The sequence below is a fragment of the Mus musculus genome, chromosome 7, assembly GCF_000001635.26.
Source record: "Mus musculus strain C57BL/6J chromosome 7, GRCm38.p6 C57BL/6J".
Taxonomy (NCBI): domain Eukaryota; kingdom Metazoa; phylum Chordata; class Mammalia; order Rodentia; family Muridae; genus Mus; species Mus musculus.
The window spans coordinates 28,074,259-28,099,464 of NC_000073.6; the positions used below are offsets into that span (position 1 = coordinate 28,074,259).

General features: G+C 48.0%; 1 protein-coding gene and 1 pseudogene across 1 annotated transcript in view; both read left to right on the forward strand.

The window, feature by feature from the left end:
* Fcgbp (Fc fragment of IgG binding protein) overlaps positions 1–25,206 on the forward strand; it is a 49,629-nt gene that overhangs the window by 3,023 nt on the left and 21,400 nt on the right. Inside the window, exons 3-10 of the mRNA NM_001122603.1 lie at positions 800–1,149; positions 10,664–11,234; positions 11,858–12,462; positions 15,334–15,901; positions 17,207–17,799; positions 19,057–19,639; positions 19,742–19,941; positions 20,640–20,781. Coding sequence (NP_001116075.1) covers positions 800–1,149; positions 10,664–11,234; positions 11,858–12,462; positions 15,334–15,901; positions 17,207–17,799; positions 19,057–19,639; positions 19,742–19,941; positions 20,640–20,781 — 3,612 coding nt within the window. The remainder of the gene's footprint in view (positions 1–799; positions 1,150–10,663; positions 11,235–11,857; positions 12,463–15,333; positions 15,902–17,206; positions 17,800–19,056; positions 19,640–19,741; positions 19,942–20,639; positions 20,782–25,206) is intronic.
* The window catches only part of Gm21925 (predicted gene, 21925), a 54,204-nt pseudogene continuing 48,051 nt past the window's right edge, over positions 19,054–25,206 (forward strand).

Consider the following 25,206-nt stretch of genomic DNA (forward strand, 5'->3'; position numbering starts at 1 on the left):
TTCTATCAAGCTAACACATAGAAGTCCCTAGATTAGCTTGTGGCAAGAGATCAGGAGGTGCAGGATGAGCTGTTGTGGGGAGAGAGGTCAGGGTCAGAACGAGAGTTCTTGAGGACTGGAGGCCAACTGGAAGGGCTGTTTCTTCCCAGATGGTCTTCTTCAAACTGGGAACCAAGACCCAGGGGTTGTCAAAAGAGGGCAGCCCACTTCAAGGGATGTTTGTATTTGAATATTGGAATAGGGCATGGGTTTATATTAATAACCATATTAATTATATAGGCTCAGTTACAAACAGCCTGTATCTTAACTTGTTAAAATATGCCAATGTCTCCCTCAAATGTCTGTGGAGAAACTGTGATTGTCAGACCCATATCACAGGACACCGTAGCCAGAGCACTGAACATAATCTCTCCAATGGCCCAGTGGTGGGCGCTTGAGCTAGGACTTCTACTAAGGTCACCTCTACGACAGTTGTCTCCATTTTGCTAAAGACTCCATCTTTCATTTCCTATCCTCTGGCAACTTCTAGCCTGGTGGGATATCAAACTATAAACAGTTTAATGTTTCATCAGTTGCTCCTGGTCCTTCTTCACTACTTGACATTGCTCTGGACCAAGCTGTGTTGAACTGTGGAAGCAGAAACCCTGGGAGAGGAGCTTTCTCTGTGAGCCTGCAAACCTCAGTTTCCATGCCTGTACAAGGGGTGTTCTTGAGCCAACAGTGCATAGTCCACACTGTAGGAGGCCGCAGGTGTCTGACCTCAGGTACATTTCTAACTCCAACTCTCTTCCCTCCACAGCTCTGCTCACCCCAGCAGAGGCATCCTGCCAAGGCATTCAGTGTGCATCTGGGCAGCGCTGCCAGATGGTGAGTGGGAAGGCCAGGTGTGTGGCAGAGTCCACAGCTGTCTGCCGTGCCCAGGGTGATCCCCACTATACCACCTTCGATGGCCGTCGGTATGACATGATGGGCACTTGTTCCTACACCATGGCTGAACTGTGTGGATCAGATGAGACCCTGCCAGCCTTCAGTGTGGAAGCCAAAAATGAACATCGGGGCAGCCGCCAAGTCTCCTATGTGGGCTTGGTCACAGTCTATGCCTACAGCCATTCTGTGTCGCTGGTTCGTGGGGAAATTGGCTTCGTTCGGGTAAGTGTTCAAAGTTTAACACCCATGAGCAGTCAAAAAATAAGAGCCAAATCCCTGGTGTTAGACCCCTCAAACTCAAGGCCTTTTTTATAGGTGAGGTGGTAGGGAACTGGTGAGATTTGAAAGCCAGTAGCAGATCTTTAAAACCTTTCCCTCACAAATGCCACTTCTAGAAATGTTAAGGATGTGGTTAGAGAGAAAAAAAAATATCTGATGCTATTTGGAAAAGCAAAAAGGAATTTTTAAAAAGAAAGTGACAAGAGAGAGAGAGAGAGAGAGAGAGAGAGAGAGAGAGAGAGAGAGAGAGAGAGAGAGAGAGATGTACTAACTGTCCGAAAATAGGGGAGCTGTGATGTGACATAATCAGTTAGTGATCATGTGCTGTGCCAGATCCGTCCTCACTACATGCCATGTTCAGCACTTACAAGATCTCTTTGAGATGACACTGACACTGCTCTGTAGTCAGGGCAAGCGTCAGCTCTCTCCCTTCCATGCCACATCACTGCGGAATTATGGCAAAGCCTCCAAACAAGCTGAAGTCGCCATTTAGTTTGAGAGTCCCTTCTCTGAGATGCTGAGACCAGAAGTGCTTCAGGTTTTGAACTTTTAAAACTTTTGGAAAACTTGCAATATACATACTGTGAAGGGACTCAAGTCTGAACGCAAGATTTATTCAGTTTTCATACAGTCCTAACCACAGAGCCTAGAGATAATTTTATACACTGTGTCCAGCGCACAAATTTTTGAAGCTTATTCATCTTCCTGGTATCAGGGAATGAACCCATGTGTAGCATCTTCTTAATGCTCACAAAGTGTCTGATTCGTTCATTTATTTCAGATTTCAGATGTTGGAGTCAAGGGTATGTAATCCAGACAATGGCCACTAGGATGCCAACCCCTGCACAGATTCTAAACACTGTAATTAACTCTTCCTTTACCAGAGATACCCATCTGTACATTCCTGTCAGACTAGCAGTTTCTCTTTTTTTTAATGTACTTGAAAGTCGATTCCAGTCACCAGAACATGTCACCAAAAAGACTTCAACATATATATATATATATATATATATATATATATATATATATATATATATATTGTTAACTAGAGTGCAATGTTTAAGTAATTTTATTTGCTTAATTTCTGGATAAATTTATATGTATTAAAACTTGGAGCTGGGCCATATGGGATAGGCCTAAATCCAAGCTACAGGGGAGGCTGTGTGGTGAGCACAGCCAGGCTGGGAAAGGCAAAGCAAAGAGAAGATGGGAAAGTAGCTGAGTGCTGTGGTATCTGCTTAGACGGCAAGTGAGGGACCAGGTATGCAGTCACTGGCAGAGTGCTCGCCTGGAACCTACAAAGTCCTAGTTTCTGGTTTAATTTTTATCTCAGTCAGAGTCTTACTATGTATCTCTGGCTGTCCTGGAACTCACTGTGCAGGCTCAGTGGCCTGCCCCTTGCATAGATCCACCTCTCGGCTTCCCGACTGCTGGGTTTGAAAGTGTGTGCACCACACCTGGGAAGCACTAGTTTCAACCCACAGAAGCACACACATCCCCTCTAAAAATCAAATTCCCACACCATTGGTGTGTGCTTCCACTACAACCGCATTAAGATGGAGATTTTCTTTTTTTTTTATTTACTTTTTTATTATTGGGTATTTATTTCATTTACATTTCCAACGCTATCCCAAAAGTCCCCCACACCCTCCCACACCCACTCCCCCACCCACCCACTCCCACCTCTTGGCCCTGGCGTTCCCCTGTACTGAGACATATAAAGTCTGCACGACCAATGGGCCTCTCTTTCCAGTGATGGCCGACCAGGCCATCTTCTGATACATATGCAGCTAGAGACACGAGTTCTGGGGAGTACTGGTTAGTTCATATTGTTGTTCCACCTATAGGGTTGCAGATCCCCCCAGCTCCCTGGGTATTTCCTTCAGCTCCTCCATTGGGGGCCCTGTGATCCTTCCAATAGCTGACTGTGAGCATCCACTTCTGTGTTTGCTAGGCCCCGGCATAGTCTCACAAGAGAGAGCTATATCAGGGTCCTTTCAGCAAAATCTTGCTAGTGTATGCAATGGTGTCAGCCTTTGGAGGCTGATTATGGGATGGATTCCCGGGTATGGCAGCCTCTAGATGGTCCATCCTTTCATCTCAGCTCCAAACTCTGTCTCTGTAGCTCCTTCGATGGGTGCCTTGCTACCAATTCCAAGAAGGGGCAAAGTATCCACACCTTGGTCTTCATTCTTCCCGAGCTTCATGTGTTTCACAAATTGTATCTTATATCTTGGGCATTCTAAGTTTCTGGGTTAATATCCACTTATCAGTGAGTACATATCATGTGAGTTCTTTTGTGATTGAGTTACCTCACTCAGGATGATGCTCTCCAGGTCCATCCATTTGCCTAGGAATTTCATAAATTCATTCTTTTAAATAGCTGAGTAGTACTCCATTGTGTAAATGTACCAAATTTTCTGTATCCATTCCTCTGCTGAGGGGCATCTGGGTTCTTTCCAGCTTCTGGCTATTATAAATAAGGCTGCTATGAACATAGTGGAGCATGTGTCCTTCTTACCAGTTGGGACATCTTCTGGATATATGCCCAGGAGAGGTATTGCGGGATACTCCGGTAGTACTATGTCCAATTTTTTGAGGAACCACCAGACTGATTTCCAGAGTGGTTGTACAAGCTTGCAATCCCACCAACAATGGAGGAGTGTTCCTCTTTCTTCACATCCTCGCCAGCATCTGCTGTCACCTGAATTTTTTATCTTAGCCATTCTGACTGGTGTGAGGTGGAATCTCAGGGTTGTTTTAATTTGCATTTCTCTGATGATTAAGGATGTTGAACATTTTTTCAGGTGCTTCTCAGCCATTCAGTATTCCTCAGGTGAGAATTCTTTGTTTAGCTCTGAGCCCCATTTTTAATGGTGTTGTTTGATTTTCTGGAGTCCACCTTCTTGAGTTCTTTTTATATATTGGATATTAGTTCTCTATTTGATTTAGGATAGGTAAAGATCCTTTCCCAATCTGTTGGTGGCCTTTTTGTGTTATTGACGGTGTCTTTTGCCTTACAGAAGCTTTGCAATTTTATGAGGTCCCATTTGTCAATTCTTATTCTTACAGCATAAGCCATTGCTGTTCTATTTAGGAATTTTCCCCCTGTGCCCATATCTTCGAGGCTTTTCCCCACTTTCTCCTCTATAAGTTTCAGTGTCTCTGATTTTATGTGGAGTTCCTTAATCCACTTAGATTTGACCTTAGTACAAGGAGATAGGAATGGATCAATTCATATTCTTCTACATGATAACCACCAGTTGTGCCAGCACCATTTGTTGAAAATGCTGTCTTTTTTCCACTGGATGGTTTTTGCTCCCTTATCAAAGATCAAGTGACCATAGGTGTGTGGGTTCATTTCTGGGTCTTCAATTCTATTCCATAGGTCTACTTGTCTGTCGCTATACCAGTACCATGCAGTTTTTATCACAATTGCTCTGTAGTAAAGCTTTAGGTCAGGCATGGTGATTCCACCAGAGGTTCCTTTATCCTTGAGAAGAGTTTTTGCTATCCTAGGTTTTTTGTTATTCCAGATGAATTTGGAGATTGCCCTTTCCAATTCATTGAAGAATTGAGTTGGAATTTTGATGGGGATTGCATTGAATCTGTAGATTGCTTTTGGCAAGATAGCCATTTTTACTATATTGATCCTGCCAATCCATGAGCATGGGAGATCTTTCCATCTTCTGAGATCTTCTTTAATTTCTTCCTTCAGAGACTTGAAGTTCTTATCATACAGATCTTTCACTTCCTTAGTTAGAGTCACGCCAAGGTATTTTATATTATTTGTGACTATTGAGAATGGTGTTATTTCCCTAATTTCTTTCTCAGCCTGTTTATTCTTTGTGTAGAGAAAGGCCATTGACTTGTTTGAGTTAATTTTATATCCAGATACTTCATTGAACCTGTTTATCAGGTTTAGGAGTTCTCTGGTGGTATTTTTAGGGTCACTTATATATACTATCATATCATCTGCAAAAAGTGATATTTTGACTTTTTCCTTTCCAATTTGTATCCCCTTGATCTCCTTTTGTTGTAGAATTGCTCTGGCTAGGACTTCAAGTACAATGTTGAATAGGTAGGGAGAAAGTGGGCAGCCTTGTCTAGTCCCTGATTTTAGTGGGATTGCTTCCAGCTTCTCACCATTTACTTTGATGTTGGCTACTAGTTTGCTGTAGATTGCTTTTATCATGTTTAGGTATAGGCCTTGAATTCGTGATCTTTCCAAGACTTTTATCATGAATGGGTGTTGGATTTTGTCAAATGCTTTCTCAGCATCTAAGGAGATGATCATGTGGTTTTTGTCTTTGAGTTTGTTTATGTAGTGGATTATGTTGATGGATTTCCATATATTAAACCATCCCTGCATCCCTGGAATGAAACCTACTTGGTCAGGATGGATGATTGTTTTGATGTGTTCTTGGATTCGGTTTTTCGAGAATTTTATTGAGTATTTTTGCATCGATATTCATAAGGGAAATTGGTATGAATTTCTCTATCTTTGTTGGGTCTTTCTGTGGTTTAGGTATCAGAGTAATTGTGGTTTCATAGAATGAATTGGGTAGAGTACATTCTGCTTCTATTTTGTGGAATAGTTAGATCTTCTTTGAAGGTCTGATAGAACTCTGCCCTAAACCCATCTGGTCCTGGGCTTTTTTTGGTTGGGAGACTATTAATGACTGCTTCTATTTCTTTAGGGGATATAGGACTGTTTAGATCATTAACCTGATCCTGATTTAACTTTGGTACCTGGTATCTGTCTAGAAATTTGTCCATTTCATCCAGGTTCTCCAGTTTTGTTGAGTATAGCCTTTTGTAGAAGAATCTGATGGTGTTTTGGATTTCTTCACGATCTGTTGTTATGTCTCCGTTTTCATTTCTGATTTTGTTAATTAGGATGCTGTCCCTGTGCCCTTTAGTGAGTCTGGCTAACGGTTTATCTATCTTTTTGACTTTCTCAAAGAACCAGCTCCTCATTTGGTTGATTCTTTGAATAGTTCTTGTTTCCACTTGGTTGATTTTGCCCCTGAGTTTGATTATATCCTGCCGTCTACTCCTCTTGTGTGAATTTGCTTCCTTTTGTTCTAGAGCTTTTAGGTGTGTTGTCAAGCTGCTAGTGTGTGCTCTCCCTAGTTTCTTTTTGGAGGCACTCAGAGCTATGAGTTTTCCTCTTAGAAATGCTTTCATTGTGTCCCATATGTTGGGTATGTTGTGGCTTCATTTTCTTTAAACTTTAAAAAGTCCTTAATTTCTTTCTTTATTCCTTCCTTGACCAAGGTATCATTGAGAAGAGTGTTGTTCAGTTTCCACATGAATGTTGACTTTCAATTATTTATGTTGTTATTGAAGATCAGCCTTAGTCCATGGTGATCTGATAGGATGCATGGGGCAATTTCAAAATTTTTGTATCTGTTGAGGCCTGTTTTGTGGCCAATTATATGGTCAATTTTGGAGAAGGTACCATGAGGTGCTGAGAAGAAGGTATATCCTTTTGTTTTAGGATAAAATGTTCTTTAGATATCTGTTAGATCCATTTGTTTCATAACTTCTGTTAGTTTCACTGTGTCCCTGTTTAGTTTCTGTTTCCATGATCTGTCCATTGATGAAAGTGGTGTGTTGAAGTCCCCCACTATTATTGTGTGAGGTGCAATGTGTGCTTTGAGCTTTACTAAAGTTTCTTTAATGAATGTGGCTGTCCTTGTATTTGGAGCATAGATATTCAGAATTGAGAGTTCCTCTTGGAAGATTTTACTTTTGATGAATATGAAGTTCCCCTCCTTGTCTTTTTTGATGACTTTGGGTTGGAAGTCGATTTTATTAGATATTAGAATGGCTACTCCAGCTTGTTTCTTCAGACCATTTGCTTGGAAAATTGTTTTTCAACCTTTCATTCTGAGGTAGTGTCTGTCTTTTTCCCTGAGTTGGGTTTCCTGTAAGCAGCAGAATGTTGGGTCCTGTTTGTGTAGCCAGTCTGTTAGTCTATGTCTTTTTATTGGGGAGTTGAGTCCATTGATATTAAGAGATATTAAGGAAAAGTAATTGTTGCTTCCTATTATTTTTGTTGTTAAAGTTGGCATTCTGTTCTTGTGGCTGTCTTTTTTTAGGTTTGCTGAAGGATTACTTTCTTGCTTTTTCTAGGACGTGGTTTCTGTCCTTGTATTGGTTTTTTTCTGTTATTATCCTTTGAAGGGCTGGATTCCTGGAAAGATAATGTGTGAATTTGGTTTTGTCGTGGAATACTTTGGTTTCTCCATCTATGGTAATTGAAAGTTTGGCTGGGTATAGTAGCCTGGGTTGGCATTTGTGTTCTCTTAGTGTCTGTATAACATCTGTCCAGGATCTTCAGGCTTTCATAGTCTCTGGTGAAAAATCTGGTGTAATTCTGATAGGCCTGCCTTTATATGTTACTTGACCTTTTTCCCTTACTGCTCTTAATATTCTATCTTTATTTAGTGCATTTGTTGTTGTGATTTTTATGTGTCGGGAGGAATTTCTTTTCTGGTTCAGTCTTTTTGGAGTTCTGTAGGTTTCTTGTATGTTCATAGGCATCTCTTTCATTAGGTTTGGGAAGTTTTCTTCTATAATTTTGTTGAAGATATTTGCTGGCCCTTTAAGTTGAAAATCTTCATTCTCATCTATTCCTATTATTCGTAGGTTTGGTCTTCTCATTGTGTCCTGGATTTCCTGGATGTTTTGAGTTAGGATCTTTTTGCATTTTCCATTTTCTTTGATTGTTGTGCCGATGTTCTCTATGGAATCTTCTGCACCTGAGAATCTCTCTTCCATCTCTTGTATTCTGTTTTGTTTGTTTGTTTGTTTGTTTGTTTTTTTCTTTTTGAGACAGGGTTTCTCTGGCTGTCCTGGAACTCATTATGTAGACCAGGCTGGCCTTGAACTCAGAAATCTGCCTGCCTCCCGAGTGCTGGGATTAAAGGCATGCACCACCATGCCCAGCCATCTCTTGTATTCTGTTGCTGATGCTAGCATCTAAGGTTCCAGATTTCTTTCCTAGGGTTTCTATCTCCAGCGTTGCTTCATTTTGGGTTTTCTTTATTGTGTCCACTCCCCTTTTTAGGTCTAGTATGGTTTTGTTCATTTCCATCACCTGTTTGGATGTGTTTTCCTCTTTTTCTTTAAGGACTTGTAACTCTTTAGCAGTGTTCTGTATTTCTTTAAGTGAGTTATTAAAGTCCTTCTTGATGTCCTCTACCATCATCATGAGATATGCCTTTAAATCCGGGTCTAGCTTTTCGGGTGTGTTGGAGTGCCCAGGACTGGCTGAGGTGGGAGTGCTGGGTTCTGATGATGGTGAGTGGTCTTGGTTTCTGTTAGTAAGATTCTTATGTCTGCCTTTCACCATCTGGTAATCTCTGGAGTCAGTTGTTATAGTTGTCTCTGGTTAGAGCTTGTTCCTTTCGTGATTCTGTTAGCCTCTACCAGCAGACCTGGGAGACTAGATCTCTCCTGAGTTTCAGTGGTTAGAGCACTCTCATCAGGCAAGCTCTCCTCTTGCAGAGAAGGTGCACAGATATCTGTTGATCAGATGGATTTGCCTCCTGGCAGAAGATGAAGGCCCGAAACAGGGCCTGTCCCAGAAGCTGTTAGCTTCTGTAGTCCACACCCTCATCTGTGCAGACTAGTCTTGGTGGGATCCAGGAAGGAAGATGGCTCCTGCAGATGCGCCAGCAAAACCCTCCCGGGCAGGGTGGACACCTCTCCTCTGGCAGGGAAGGTGCCCAGATGTCTGGAACCCGAAATGGGGCCTGCCTTAGAAGCTCTGTGGCTCCCACTTGTCCCAGAAGCTGTTAGCTTCTGTAGTCCACACTCTCACCTGTGCAGACTAGTCTTGGCGGGATCCGGGAAGGAAGATGGCTCTCCCGGATGCTCCGGCAAAGCCCTCCTGGGTGGGGTGGACACCTCTCCTCTCAAGATGGAGATTTTTCTTGATCACTTAAGACCCTTCCCTACAGCAACTTCCCAGTCTTCATGCAGTCTCTCTTGGCCACCACAGTCTTGATCTCTTCTCCCCACTTAGATTGGTTGTTCTTCCCAGCATTTGGGAATCAAAGGCAGGTACCTCTGTGAGGCTGATGCCAGCCTCGTCTATGTAATGAGTATAGAGATGCGCAAAGAACTTCCTGAAAGGGTATAGGATAAAACATAACCATTTGTGCCTATGACATAATGATCTTTTTTCTCCTCCACACAAGAAACTACCTCTGTGAGTAGTTTAACAGTACTTCTGTTTAATATTGTCTTTTTTTTTAATGTTACTTTTGATCTCAATGCCTTCCCAATGCTGAGCTCTGTACTGCTGAGAGCTACATTGCAGCTCTCTGTTTTACTTTGAGACAGGGTTCACCAAGTTTCCCCGGGTGGTCTCACACTTGCCTTCTATCTCCTTTAGAGTATCTGGGACTCTTATCAGTCCTCCCAGGCTTGACCCAACTGTCCCTTCTCTGGGGAGCCTTCCTTAACTGGCAGAATTCAGTATGGCCTGTTCTCAAGGCTTCTCATCTGGCCCCAAGGCCTCTGCCAGTGCCTCCTCCATCCTGGTCCTGACTCCCTCCTCGGCTTGCATTGCTGGCAGATGCTGTCCCAATGCTTTGTCTCTGGTGCTCTCCCTGCACAGGGCCAGAGCACAACGAGTTTGCGCCATAGCAGGTGTCACAGGCTAGAGTGAGGCAGAGATGAGATACCTCTAAAGTGAGGGAAAATGAGGGTGTGTTCCCGAAAATAGTGGCAGCGGGCTGCTGGCTGCATAGACAAGGAGGAGGCGTTCAGGAACGTGGCCATTTTCTACACAGCTCAGAATGTGCCAGTGTTTGAGTTAAAGCTGCCCCTGGGCAGGAATTTTACTGTGCTGATTGACATACTACAGTAATGGTTTAATGAGCTGGCAGCCCTCTGGGAGACTTGTTTTGGTGCTTGCAAGTCTTGACTGGTTCCGCCCACAACCTCCTGACTCTCGCTTGCTCGCTCATGTCATGAACATGAGTCCCACTGTTTTACTGGCTCCCTGAAGCTGCCCCTAGCTGCCATCAACCCTGCCAGGTTCTTTCCTCACACTGGCTTCACGCTTGTAATGAGCTTGCCGTTCTGCCAGCCACTGTCAGAGGCACTGGAGATAACTGTGGGAGATGGCTAGGAGCTGTGGGAACTGGGAAGCAGAGGAGGAGGGGCAACAGGAAAGGGATCCTGGAAGGGTGACCAGGGACAGCCTCACTGAGCCAGTGACACCTTAGCAGACATTGTTGGGGTGGGGGGGTCTTCATGCACATCTTGGGGAAGAACACATCAGGCCACTGGAAGTGCAAGAGCAAGCATCCCTAGGCTCAGCTGGTGACAAAGGAAGGAAGGACCCTGTGCGGCTAGAGCTGGGGATTTCAGTGAAGGAGATGAAGGTCTGAAGGAGAGATCACACAGGAGTCTGACCACTGTCACCTCTCTGCAGATCGACAATCAGCGCTCCCGCCTCCCTGCCTCTCTGAGTGAGGGTCGCCTACGTGTGCACAAAAGTGGAACACGAGGTGTGATAGAGATGGACTTTGGGCTGGTGGTCACCTATGACTGGGATGGCCAACTGACCCTGAGCCTGCCCAAGCGCTTCCAAGACCAAGTGTGCGGGCTGTGCGGCAACTATAATGGAGACCCTGCCGATGACTTCCTCACGCCTGACTTGGACCAGGCTCCCGATGCCTTGGAATTTGCAAATAGCTGGAAGCTGGATGATGGGGACTACCTGTGTGATGATGGCTGCCACAACTCTTGTCCCTCCTGCACCCCAGGGCAGACCCAACACTACAAGGGAGACCGTCTCTGTGGCATGCTAACTCTGTCCACAGGCCCCTTCTCTGCCTGCCATGAATTCCTGGACCCCAAGCCTTTCCTAGATGATTGTGTGTTTGACCTGTGTGTCACTGGAGGGGAGCGACTCAGCCTGTGCCGGAGCCTTAGCGCCTATGCCCAGGCCTGTGTAGAACTGGGTGTCACCCTTGAGAACTGGAGATTACCAGCCAGCTGCCGTAAGTAGCACCTAGGATGAGAGCCCACGATGAGGGGCATTTGCCCAATATCTGAATCATGTCTGTGATTTAGCCTGATGTTGGACAGTGACAGAGACACAGGTGGGCCAAGACATCCAAGCTTTGCCAAAGTTAGAGACAGACATAGCACTGGAAAGTGAGAGTTCAGAGTGACTGGAGGTTATGATAGGGAAGGCATAGACAAATGGGTAGGGGTTGAGAGAGATGAGAACAAGGAGATGATGAGGAGAACCCCTGGGCCTTGGGAGGACTCTGTTACCCCCTATCACCCCCCCCAGTGAGACGGAGCCACAGGAGGTGGGGGGTGAGGTACCTGGTCTGAGCCTGCGTTTGCAGTCTGTCGGGTACTGTGAGGAGCACATTTGGTGCAGTGGAGCAAAGAGCCAAGCAGGAGGCTGCTGTAGTTCCTGGGCTGTGGAGACAGATTCTGCAAGGGCTTGGAAGGTGAAAGTCTCAGGATTTGCCCACTGCCTGGTTGGTTGTCCAGGGTTGTCCCGGGTGGAGGGGGCATTGGGACCTAAGCATCAAGAAGGTAGGAGTGCCATTAACTGAGAGGTGTGGGCCTCCCACCCTGGCCTGACACAACTTCTGTCCTTCCTCAGCCATGTCCTGTCCAGCCAACAGCTGCTATGATCCTTGCAGCCCTGCCTGCCCGCCTTCCTGCAACTCAGAAGCTGTGCCGACCAACTGCTCTTCTCGCCCTTGCGTGGAGGGCTGCGTGTGCCTTCCAGGCTTCGTGGCCAGTGGTGGTGATTGTGTGCCTGTCTCATCCTGTGGGTGCATCTACCAGGGTCGCCTGCTGGCCCCGGGTCAGGAAGTGTTTGATGATGACCGATGCCGCCGCCGCTGCACCTGTGATGGAGCCACTCAGAAGGTGACCTGCAGGGACACAACAGGATGCCCTAGTGGTGAGCGCTGCAATGTGCAGAATGGCCTCCTGGGTTGCTACCCAGACAATTTCGCCAGCTGCCAGGCATCTGGAGACCCGCACTATGTGAGCTTCGATGGAAAGCGCTTTGACTTTATGGGTACCTGCACATACCTGCTGGTGGGCTCATGCGGCCAGAACGCTGCGCTGCCTGCCTTTAAGGTGCTGGTGGAAAATGAACACCGAGGCAGTCAGACCGTGAGCTACACAAGAGCTGTGCGTGTGGTGGCCCATGGGGTAGAAGTGGCTGTGCGAAGGGAGAATCCTGGAAGAGTGCTGGTAAGTTCCACAGGGCAGGGAACCAGGGGGAGGAACCAGGCAGAACCTGAAAGACTATAGTTGGAGTGGAATGGGCTAATTAAAAAAAAAACAAACAAACAAAACAAACAAACAAAAAAACTTGTGGTTAAAGGAGGGGCACAGGAGCCCGGCAGTACCCTCTCTTCTCAGCTCTGACTTGTCTCTAGCCTTTGCATTTTGCTCTGAGGAAGTTAGGACATAGTAAGATGTTTCATACTAGGGCAGCAGCAGCAGAAGCAGCGGCAGCTCATGGTTGGGTGGCTGTGGAATTTGGATGAATTTATGCCTGCCTGGCCTTTAAAAGATGCCGTGGTGGTTCATGCCTTTAATCCCAGCGCTTAGGAGGCAGAAGCAGGCAGATTTCTGAGTTCAAGGCTAGCCTGGTCTACAGGGTGAGTTTCAGGACAGCCAGGGCTACACAGAGAAACCCTGTCTCAAAAACAAAAACAAAACACCCTAAAAAACCAGAAACAAAAACAAAACAAACAAACAAACAAAAAGATGCCGTGGTGCCCATGAAGTGCACAGTGGATGTCAGCAGTTGCTGTCTTCTGAAATTTCAGAGTTGTAGGCTTATGCACTTTCTGGAAGATGACGCTTCACAGAGCAACGTGACAGATGAAATGTCAGTATCCAGGTGGGTGTGTGTGTTGAGGATGACACAGATCCTCATCCGGCCTCTGGGATGAGGAGCAAGATGGAGCAAGGCTTACAGGTGCCCAGGTGGTCTTCCGAAGGACCCAGCCCTACTGAGAGTAGAGAAGCACTCATTTTCTCTGTAGAATCCAAAGGTAAAACTGGGAAAGGGAGCAGTCGGATATTCACACAGTATCCCATTCTTATAACAAAGAAGTCTGGGTAACAGGTGGAGTTTGGCCTCTCCCCTAGGGAGTGGGATGTACACGTTGGAAACGGGAGACCAAGAGAACTTTCTGTGCTCCCGATCCTGTGCACCTCTCACACATGGCCCCCAAAGTGAAGAAAATGTTGCTCGCCAGCAAGAGTTTGGTACAGAGCTCCAGATAAGGAGAGGGAATAATTATTAATAGGTATTTGTTTTCTCACTTATCTGAAAAGACATTTGCCTGAGGCCTGTATACTAGTAGCTCAATACCTGAATGGACAGCACACGCTCACCCACCTCCTCCTCTCCACAGCAAGGAAGGAAAGTTCACTCATCTTTGCCTGACAAAACTGAAGTAGAGAGGTTGAGCCAGCCACTGCGGCTCACAGTTATGTGCACCGAGAGGACCTCAGTGAGTCTAAGATGCTGAAGAGTGAGAATTTGGAACCCAGGTGTTTTGCTCTGGAGTTCATACTTTCAAAAAAAAAAAAAAAAACAAACAAAAACCATTTTTTTTTTTAAACAACTGGCGGTGGTGACACTTGCCTTTAATCCCAGCACTTGGAAGGCAGAGGCAGGCAGTTCTTTGTGACTTTGAGGCTAGCCTGGTCTAAAAAGTGTGTTCCAAGACAGCCAAGGCTACTAAGAGAAACCCTGTCTCAAAAAACCAAAAGAATAAATGAATATATTATATTATTATTTTAACTGGGGGAGGGACACATGGGCTGTGAACAAAAGTCCCAGAGGGGCCCACAGGTCTGGGATCCCTGTGGTCTGGGCTTACAGGCTGCCCAGGACAGATGTGCTGCCCTCCATGGATCCTGAGAACTTAACTCAGTCCTCGTGTCCTCTGCAGAAGCAGTTCACGCTGCTAACTACTGAGCCATGTCTCCAGCCTGCAGGAGTTTTTTATAGTCTGTCACCTGTCCTGAAGACAGACAGGGAACCGACAGAAAGGAGTTCCAGGAGAACGGGACAGCATGTGTAAAGAATAAGCTTGAGGGGTGAGACTCAGCAAGGACGCTAGTGGGCGTGAGTGAGGGAACCAGAGGCGGTGAGCAAAGAGCCTAGGCAGGGGCTAACTATAACCAAGCCTTTGGATTCAGAGCCTAGGCAGGGGCTAACTATAACCAAGCCTTTGGATTCAGAGCCTAGGCAGGGGCTAACTATAACCAAGCCTTTGGATTCAGATGAGGCCTGGAGAACAATGAAGAGGCCACCAGGTAAACAATGACCTCCTCAGGGCAGAGGGAACTGCAAACATGAAGCCGGAGGCTGGGTAGTCTTGAAGAAGATAGAACAGCACCCAGGTGACAAGAATAGCCAGTCACGCTGGGAGGTCCACGCTGGGAGGTGGCGTGCAGAAGCAGAAGCAGGCGGAATTGTGGGTCAGAAAGCTGGGCATGGGTAGGGCCAAGTGGGTAGAGAATCTTGCTTTTACACAGGATGTGAAGGAGACATTGGCAGCTATGGATGTGGAACTCAGGTGTAGGGGTGAGTGAGAGTGTCATAAGCAGGGGTACAGCAAGGAAAAGAGCCCTAAGTCTGAGCTCTGAGTTCAAGCATGTGTGTGGCTTGTATGGCTGGGATGAAGGGGTAGGGCTGAGCTGGGAGATTGAATAGGGACCAGTGGGACTCAGATCATCTGGGTCTTCTGAGGCCGAGCTGAGAGGTTTGGCTCAAGCCTGGCATTGAAACACAGAGAGCAGGGAGCAGGGTGGGGGTGGGAAGCACTGTTCCAGAAAGGGTTAACCAGAGGCAGTGCAGTCTGTGCGAACACACTAAAATAAGTTCCAGGGAGACAGGTGAGGTAGGCTTTGAGAAGTAGCAGTCAGAGATTTGGGTTGGAGTTTCAAGCATAAGGGGTGATGGGTGGCGTGGTAGACAGAGGGAACAGCCATCATGAAGTCCTGAGGTGGAACCAAGGAGGGGTGGGGGGCAGAGCCAGCTGAGTGAAAACACGAAAACCCTGACTGACCTGTTGTTCTTCCCACATCTCTCTGCAGATAGATGGCGTCCTTCAGTACCTGCCCTTCCAGGCTGCAGGTGGGAAGATTCAGGTGTACCGCCAGGGCAATGATGCTATCGTGAGCATAGACTTTGGCTTGACTGTTACCTACAATTGGGATGCTCACGTGACTGCCAAGGTGCCCAGCAGCTATGCTAAAGATGTGTGTGGGCTCTGTGGGAACTTCAATGGGAACCCAGATGACGACCTGGCTCTGAAGGGTGGAGGCCAAGCTTCCAATGTATTGGACTTTGGGAACAGCTGGCAAGAAGAGATAATACCTGGGTGTGGAGCAACTGAACCTGGTGACTGTCCCCAATTGGACTCCCTTGTGACCCAGCAAATTCAAGACAAAAAGGAGTGTGGAATCCTTGCTGATCCCGAGGGTCCATTCCGGGAGTGTCACAAGTTGCTGAACCCCCAGGGTGCCATACGTGACTGTGTCTATGACCTCTGCCTGCTGCCTGGTCAGTCTGGGCCACTGTGTGATGCATTGGCAGCCTATGCTGCTGCATGCCAGGCTGCCGGGGGCACTGTGCATCCCTGGAGGAGCGAGGAACTTTGCCGTAAGTACCAAGCATAGCATCCCTGGGGTTGAGTCTGATGTTTGTTCATTAACATACAAGTAGCATCATTTAATCCTTATGATGCCTAGTGAGGAATGGCCTGTGCTTGTGCCCTGGAAGAGCTGAGGAGACTGAAGGTAGCAACTTGCAGTTTCATGCCTGCTCTCAAGACAGCTAGGAAGTCAGAGGCAGCAGTGCGCAGCGACATTGTTGACTGAGAGATACTTGGTGGTGCTGCATTGGAAGGGAGCCCGGACCCCTCTGCAGCTGTCCTTGGTCCTATCTGGCCACTTTACCCAGCCACAGCTCTTTGCTGCAGATGTGGGTGCAGGAAGGGTTGGGAAGACATTTTGCTTGCCTTTCACAGAGATTTGGAAAGCCATCTGCCCATCTCCCGAGTTTTAAACTTCAGTCGAGTGTGCCCTCTGATGCATATTTTAACGGCATACAGGAACAAACGGCTTTACTAGCTTTTTCAGCGGGAACACAAATGTAAATAATAGTGCTAGGCTCCCTGTCCTGGAGGGAGCTGCCATTTCGCTCTTGAGGGCTTGAACTCTGTGAGTGGAATGTGCACCTCCAGCTGCTCCATCTTGAGTATAGATAATTGCAAACGCTGAAACTCCCAGCAAGTGGCATCTTGGACTTCTAAGAATCTCTTTGCTTGTGGGAAAAACACAGGACAGTGGACCTTTTATGTCCATCATCCAGGTTCTACAAAGATTAACATGGTACTATTTCAAACTGCTATTACAGTGAGAGAGAGAGAGAGAGAGAGACGAGAGAGAGAGAGTGTCTGTGTCTGTGTGTGTCTGTGTCTATGTGTGTGTGTGTGTGTGTGTGTCTGTGTCTGTGTCTGTGTCTCTGTGTGTGTATGAATGCTACTGCTGGGGAATGGTGGAATGCTTTTCTTGACTATCAGAGGTTCTGAGTAAAAAGAAAACCCAGAAGCAGGAGAAGGGTATGCAGGAGGGCAGAAGGTGGAGAGGAAAGACAACATCTGCAGGCACACTGCATAGATTACTCACATGTACATGTGCATGCGTGTTTAAAACATGCATTGCATGCAGTTTATGCCCAACTTGAATACACAGAGATAATCACAAATTTGAGTGGTGTGAGAATCAAATATTCATTGACAAATCCAATTAAATGTGTTGGGAGATGATCTCCTGGTGCCACCGAGCACACAGACCTCTTGTCGATGACTCAGCATGTATGTGTGTATGAGAGACTGAAGTGTACAGGGGATCCACTGTGACCCTTTGAAAGAGCTAATGATCTTGGTGGCCCCTCTCTCTGCAGCACTGACCTGCCCACCTAACAGCCACTATGAGCAATGTTCCTACGGATGCCCACTGTCCTGTGGAGACCTGCCAGTGCAGGGAGGCTGTGGCTCAGAATGCCGAGAGGGCTGTGTTTGTAATGAGGGCTTTGCCCTCAGTGGTGAGTCTTGTGTGCCTTTGGCCTCCTGCGGCTGTGTACACGAGGGCGCCTATCACGCACCAGGAGAAACCTTCTATCCTGGACCTGGATGCGATTCTCTTTGCCACTGTGAGGAAGGTGGCCTGGTTTCCTGCGAGCCCTCATCTTGCGGCCCACAGGAGGCCTGCCAACCATCCAATGGAGTCCTGGGGTGTGTGGCTGTGGGCACTACTACCTGCCAGGCATCAGGAGACCCTCATTACGTCACCTTTGACGGCCGCCGCTTTGACTTCATGGGCACCTGTGTGTATGTGCTAGCGCAAACCTGTGGAAACCGGCCTGGTCTACACCAGTTCACTGTCCTGCAGGAGAATGAGGCCTGGGGTAATGGGAAAGTCAGTGTGACCAAGGTGATCACCGTCCTGGTGGCCAACTACACCCTGCGCCTGGAGCAGAGTCAGTGGAAGGTCAAGGTGAGAGCAGAGGCTCCTGAGGGGAGGGCCATGTGTATGTATGATGCACAGAGAGCAGGCAGAGTCCGCAGGAAAGTGTGAAACAGGGGTCCAATCAGAGGACATATTGGGAGAAAGCAAGGAGGCAGGGAACGTTCCATGGCTCTGACTCTTCTGTCACACACCACTGACTGTCCCCACTGAAGCTCTCTATCCTTCTCTCCTCATGGACACAATCGTCCTGCACCCCACATAGGGTCTGCCCCAGGCACCTCCCTGCTCTCACTATAGACAGGATGTGGTATAATCACACAGTGGAAGTTCAGAGATGGGAAAGGTTCGAAGAAGGGGGCAATCTGTGATGCCATTATCCCCTTAACTAGAGCAACAACAACAAAGCAGCTACACTGCACCTAGACTGCTGGCACAGACACAGTCCTTTTAACCCTGTGGAGTTGAAGTTTGCTTCCTTCCTTCCTTCCTTTCCTTCCTTCCTTCCTTCCTTCCTTCCTTCCTTCCTTTCCTTTTAATATTTATTTATTTATTTTATGCATGTGACTACACTGTAGCTGTCTTCAGACACACCAGAAGAGGGCATCAGATCCCATTACAGATGGTTGTGAGCCACCATGTGGTTGCTGGGAATTGAACTCAGGACCTCTGAAAGAGCAGTCAGTGCCATCTCTCCAGCCCTCGTTCCCTTCCCTTTCCCTCTCCTGTCTTCTTCTCTTCTCATCTCACCTGAAGACACTTGCCATTGGCTTTGGAGTCCTGTCTGATGTATGATTACCTCACTTCAAGATAGTAGCTCTAGTTACATCTGCTATGACCGTTCTTCAAAAATACTTTCTGAGGTTCTGGGTAGACTCATCTTTTTATTATTATTTTATTTTATTTATGCATGTCTCTGTGTGTATGCATATGTACATGTGGGTGACCACAGAGGACAGAGAGGGGCATCAGGTCCCTTGGAATTGGAGTTACAGGAGTTTGTGAGCAGCTTGGTGTGGGTGCTAGGGTCTGACCTCTGGTCCTCTGATACAGCAGTAAATGTTCTCTTAACGCTGGCCCCTCTCGCCAGCTTCCGAGAGAGATTTACCTTTTGGAAACCACCATTAAACCCAACTATAAGGCACTGCTATTATACATATTTTACAAATATGGGAGCTAGGGCCTACAGACGTGAGGTCACACAGGATTTCAGTGTCAGGTAGGAACACTTAGTGACAGACTGCCTCAAAGCGCGCCCTCTGAAGCTTGTCATTCTCTGCCTCACAGGTGAACGGTGTGGACACGAAGCTGCCTGTGATGCTGGATGGAGGCAAGATCCGAGTCTCCCAGCACGGGTCCGACGTCGTGATTGAAACCGACTTTGGCCTGCGTGTGGCCTATGACCTTGTGTACTATGTTCGGGTAACCATCCCAGGCAACTACTACAAGCAGATGTGTGGTCTGTGCGGGGATTACAACGGGGACCCCAAGGACGACTTCCAGAAGCCCGACGGCTCTCAGACAACAGACCCCAGTGACTTTGGTAACTCCTGGGAGGAAGCTGTGCCCGACTCCCCCTGCGCACCAGTGCCTCCCTGCACAGGAGATGACTGTGACACCGAGTGCAGCCCCGAGCTGCAGGACAAATATCATGGGGAGCAGTTCTGCGGGCTGCTCACCAGCCCCACAGGGCCACTGGCTGCCTGCCACAAGCTGCTAGACCCCCAGGGTCCCTTACAAGACTGTGTCTTTGATCTCTGCCTGGGTGGCGGAAACCAGAGCATTCTCTGTAACATCATCCATGCCTACGTGAGCGCCTGCCAGGCGGCTGGGGGGCAAGTGGAGCCATGGAGGACGGAAACTTTCTGTCGTGAGTAACAGGGCATTGAGGAGGGGTGAGGGAGGTTGGGCCAGAGAAGGGGTGGGATCCCCAACCCCACCCCGCTCTCTGATGGGCATTCTCTTCTTACAGCAATGGAGTGCCCCCCTCACAGCCACTATGAGGTCTGTGCAGACACTTGCTCCCTGGGCTGCTGGGCTCTGAATACACCCCAGCAGTGCCCAGAAGGGTGTGCTGAGGGCTGTGAATGTGACTCTGGCTTCCTGTACAACGGCAAAGCCTGCGTGCCCATCGAGCAATGTGGCTGCTACCACAATGGGGTCTACTATGAGGTAAGAACCCAGCCATACAGAACCCAGGGCCTCTTCCCAGACCCACCCCGCTTCTACTGCTCATTAGCACTCTAGCTTTTCCTCTGTTCAGCCTCTTGAACATGTGTGCATGCTGCTTACCGTGAACCTCTCTTATTATTACATGTTGCACACACATACACACATTGATAATTCTCAAACCTGTGCATGCTGAGAGCACTGAAATGAATCACTACACTCCTATCCATCACTCCCCAGCCCAGCCCTGTCTCTATTCCTTTGCAAACCAGTGTGAACCACTGAAGAGGTCACCCTTTGGTTCCATCTCTACTTCATACATATTATAAACTCCGACTGCTTTCTCAGATTGCTCCTGTTACTAGCTGTCATTTACAAATGAGGAAGCTGAGGCATAAAGAGGCTAAGCAGTGATGTTCAGTCATTCAGTTTGGAAAGAGTGGAACCAGGTTCAGCTGGGCAATGTGCTCCACAAAGTTTGCTCTGAGAGACTACTTAACTCTGCTCCTCTAAGCAACAGCAATTCCTCACATATTCTGCAATGAATGGGTGAATGAATGAATGAATGAATGAGTTGGGCCTCAAAGCCATGCCATGCCTCAATTTCACTGCTGAGAGCTGTCCCCAACCTCTCTGTGCCTGAAACACTGGGAATCGGCCTCCGCCTCTGGTTACTGATAGCATGCTCTCTGTCCCCACAGCCAGAGGAGTCAGTTCTCATTGAAAACTGCCAGCAGCATTGTGTGTGCCAACCAGGCAAAGGCATGATGTGCCAGGATCATAGCTGCAAACCAGGACAGGTGTGCGAGCCCTCAGGAGGCGTCCTGACCTGCGTCACCAAAGGTGCTGGGCAGTGTGGCTGGGCTGGTGTGGGGGGACACAGGACACGGGCTGTGTGGCTGGGCTGGTGTAGGGGGACACAGGACATGGGCTGGGAGCTGAGGGTGACAAGCTTCAAGGTGAGAGGTTCAGAAGGCTGTGGATTGAGATGCCAGACCTTAGGCTGCGATTCTAGGAGCCAGAGGCAGAGGTCATGCAGGCTGGGTGTCAAGGGGCTTTAAGGCTGCGGGAACCCTGGGGCAAGATTTTGATGGTGGAGGTCAGAGGCCCTTAGAGTACTGCAGGATAGGTGAATCTTTTTCTTAAGGGCCCTATAGTCAATACTTCAGTTTTCAGGCTAAGGAGCTTTCAGCACAAGTTCTGAACCCTTATGATGTAAAACAACCATAGACTGTGTATGGAGGGACAGAGAGGCAAGACAGCTTTACCTGCAGCAAGCGCCAGCTGGTCTCATGACTTCTTGCCCTCTGGCTCATTGGATTATCTGGGGCTTTGGACACCAGCACTAAAGGGCAGTTTGTCATTAAAGGGAAATCTTGTTTTAATTTCCCTGATGACTAAGGACGCTGAACTTGATCGTGGGTTTCCAGGGGAAGCAGAGTGTGAGGCCTCCTAGAGCCCAGCAGGACTGGGCCACAGCACAACCTTTCACACTGGGGATAAGGATCGCTGAGGGTTCTGTTTAGCATTGCTAGTTTAAAGCTGTGACATGGGGCCTCCCTCGAATTGATTTCCTAAGTTGGGGGGGCCAGAGAATCCCAGGAGAGTAACAAAGTTGGAACTAGGATCTGGAGGCTGGGCTGAGACTCACAGAAGTGATAAACACCATAGCAGGGGTCCTATCTGGAGAGAGATGCCACAACTTCACCTGAACAGGGAAAGCTTAATGTATGCAGTGAATGATTGTGTGTCTGAGTGTGGTCTATGCAGTGAATGATTGTGTGTCTGAGTGTGGTCCATGCAGTGAGTGATTGTGTGTCTGAGTGTGGTCCAGGCAGTGAATGACTGTGTGTCTGAGTGTGGTCCATGCAGTGAATGACTGTGTGTCTGAGTGTGGTCCAGGCAGTGAATGACTGTGTGTCTGAGTGTGGTCCAGGCAGTGAATGACTGTGTGTCTGAGTGTGGTCCATGCAGTGAATGACTGTGTGTCTGAGTGTGGTCCAGGCAGTGAATGACTGTGTGTCTGAGTGTGGTCCATGCAGTGAATGACTGTGTGTCTGAGTGTGGTCCAGGCAGTGAATGATTGTGTGTCTGAGTGTGGTCCAGGCAGTGAATGACTGTGTGTCTGAGTGTGGTCCAGGCTGTGAGTGATTGTGTGTCTGAGTGTGGTCCAGGCAGTGAGTGATTGTGTGTCTGAGTGTGGTCCATGCAGTGAATGATTGTGTGTCTGAGTGTGGTCCAGGCAGTGAATGACTGTGTGTCTGAGTGTGGTCCATGCAGTGAATGACTGTGTGTCTGAGTGTGGTCCATGCAGTGAATGACTGTGTGTCTGAGTGTGGTCCAGGCAGTGAATGACTGTGTGTCTGAGTGTGGTTCATGCAGTGAATGATTGTGTGTCTGAGTGTGGTCCAGGGAGTGAATGACTGTGTGTCTGAGTGTGGTCCAGGCAGTGAATGACTGTGTGTCTGAGTGTGGTCCAGGCAGTGAGTGATTGTGTGTCTGAGTGTGGTCCAGGCAGTGAATGACTGTGTGTCTGAGTGTGGTCCAGGCAGTGGGTGAAAATGTGTCTGAGTGTGGTCCAGGCAGTGAATGACTGTGTGTCTGAGTGTGGTCCAGGCAGTGAATGACTGTGTGTATGAGTGTGGTCCATGCAGTGAATGACTGTGTGTCTGAGTGTGGTCCATGCAGTGAATGACTGTGTGTCTGAGTGTGGTCCATGCAGTGAATGACTTGTCTGAGTGTGGTCCATGCAGTGAATGACTGTGTGTCTGAGTGTGGTCCAGGCAGTGAATGACTGTGTGTCTGAGTGTGGTCCAGGCAGTGAATGATTGTGTGTCTGAGTGTGGTCCAGGCAGTGAATGACTGTGTGTCTGAGTGTGGTCCATGCAGTGAATGACTGTGTGTCTGAGTGTGGTCCAGGCAGTGAATGACTGTGTGTCTGAGTGTGGTCCAGGCAGTGAATGACTTTGTGTCTGAGTGTGGTCCAGGCAGTGAATGAATGACTGTGTGTCTGAGTGTGGTCCAGGCAGTGAATGACTGTGTGTCTGAGTGTGGTCCATGCAGTGAATGACTGTGTGTCTGAGTGTGGTCCAGGCAGTGAATGAATGACTGTGTGTCTGAGTGTGGTCCAGGCAGTGAATGACTGTGTGTCTGAGTGTGGTCCATGCAGTGAATGACTGTGTGTCTGAGTGTGGTCCAGGCAGTGAATGACTTGTCTGAGTGTGGTCCATGCAGTGAATGACTGTGTGTCTGAGTGTGGTCCAGGCAGTGAATGACTGTGTGTCTGAGTGTGGTCCAGGCAGTGAATGATTGTGTGTCTGAGTGTGGTCCAGGCAGTGAATGACTGTGTGTCTGAGTGTGGTCCAGGCAGTGAATGACTGTGTGTCTGAGTGTGGTCCAGGCAGTGAATGACTGTGTGTCTGAGTGTGGTCCATGCAGTGAATGACTGTGTGTCTGAGTGTGGTCCAGGCAGTGAATGATTGTGTGTCTGAGTGTGGTCCAGGCAGTGAGTGATTGTATGTCTGAGTGTGGTCCATGCAGTGAATGATTGTGTGTCTGAGTGTGGTCCAGGCAGTGAATGATTGTGTGTCTGAGTGTGGTCCATGCAGTGAATGATTGTGTGTCTGAGTGTGGTCCAGGCAGTGAATGACTGTGTGTCTGAGTGTGGTCCAGGCAGTGAATGACTGTGTGTCTGAGTGTGGTCCAGGCAGTGATTGTGTGTCTGAGTGTGGTCCAGGCAGTGAATGACTGTGTGTCTGAGTGTGGTCCAGGCAGTGAATGACTGTGTGTCTGAGTGTGGTCCAGGCAGTGAGTGATTGTGTGTCTGAGTGTGGTCCATGCAGTGAATGATTGTGTGTCTGAGTGTGGTCCAGGCAGTGAATGACTGTGTGTCTGAGTGTGGTCCATGCAGTGAATGACTGTGTGTCTGAGTGTGGTCCAGGCAGTGAATGACTGTGTGTCTGAGTGTGGTCCAGGCAGTGAGTGATTGTGTGTCTGAGTGTGGTCCATGCAGTGAATGATTGTGTGTCTGAGTGTGGTCCAGGCAGTGAATGACTGTGTGTCTGAGTGTGGTCCAGGCAGTGAATGACTGTGTGTCTGAGTGTGGTCCAGGCAGTGAATGACTGTGTGTCTGAGTGTGGTCCAGGCAGTGAATGACTGTGTGTCTGAGTGTGGTCCATGCAGTGAATGACTGTGTGTCTGAGTGTGGTCCAGGCAGTGAATGACTGTGTGTCTGAGTGTGGTCCATGCAGTGAATGACTGTGTGTCTGAGTGTGGTCCATGCAGTGAATGATTGTGTGTCTGAGTGTGGTCCATGCAGTGAGTGATTGTGTGTCTGAGTGTGGTCCAGGCAGTGAATGATTGTGTGTCTGAGTGTGGTCCATGCAGTGAATGACTGTGTGTCTGAGTGTGGTCCATGCAGTGAATGATTGTGTGTCTGAGTGTGTCCAGGCTAGTGGTGGGATATTTGTCTTCCATGCACAAAGCTCTAGATTCCCTCACTAAACAAAAGGACTGCTTTTCTTTTCACTTTGTTTGTTTGTTTATTTGTTTTTCCTTTTTTTTTCCTTTCTGTGTAGCCATGGCTGTCCTAGAACTCGATCTGTAGACCAGGCTGGCATTGAACTCACAGAAATCTGCCAGCCAAGTACTGGGATCAAAGTCATGCGCCACCACGTCCCAGCAACACTGCTTTTCTTAAGAACTATGCTTTATTAACATAGGTCAACTACAGAAAAGGAGCGCATTTGTGATCTCACTCCAGGCATCTTTTCATTACTGTGTTACTGTGTTACTCCCCCTCTCTGTCTCCTTTCTCTTCCACGTCTCTATCTGTCCCCGACCCTGACTTTCCAGTTTCACGTCCTTTTCCTTCCCTAACTTCCACGCGTGAGAGAAAACTTTATAATGATGGCACCATCGGCCTTCAGTCGTATCCATTTTCCCGCAAGCGGCGTGATCGATCACATTCTTCATGACTAAGTAAGGCTCCTCTGTGTATGTGTGCCGCATGTCTTGTCCTGTCAGCTGATGGGCACCTAAGCTGACCCCATCACCTGGCTACTTCGAGCAGTGAACAGCAGACATGGATGTGCAGGGACCTCTGTGGTGTGGTTGCTTGCCCGCCTTCGGGCACATACCCAGCGGTGGAGCAGGCACGCAGGGTCTCTGAGGCACTTCACACTCCAGGCACTTCACACTGATTTCCACAGGGGCTGCATCAGCTAACGTCCCCCCCAGCCGTGGATAAGGCTTTCCTTGCCCTGAGCC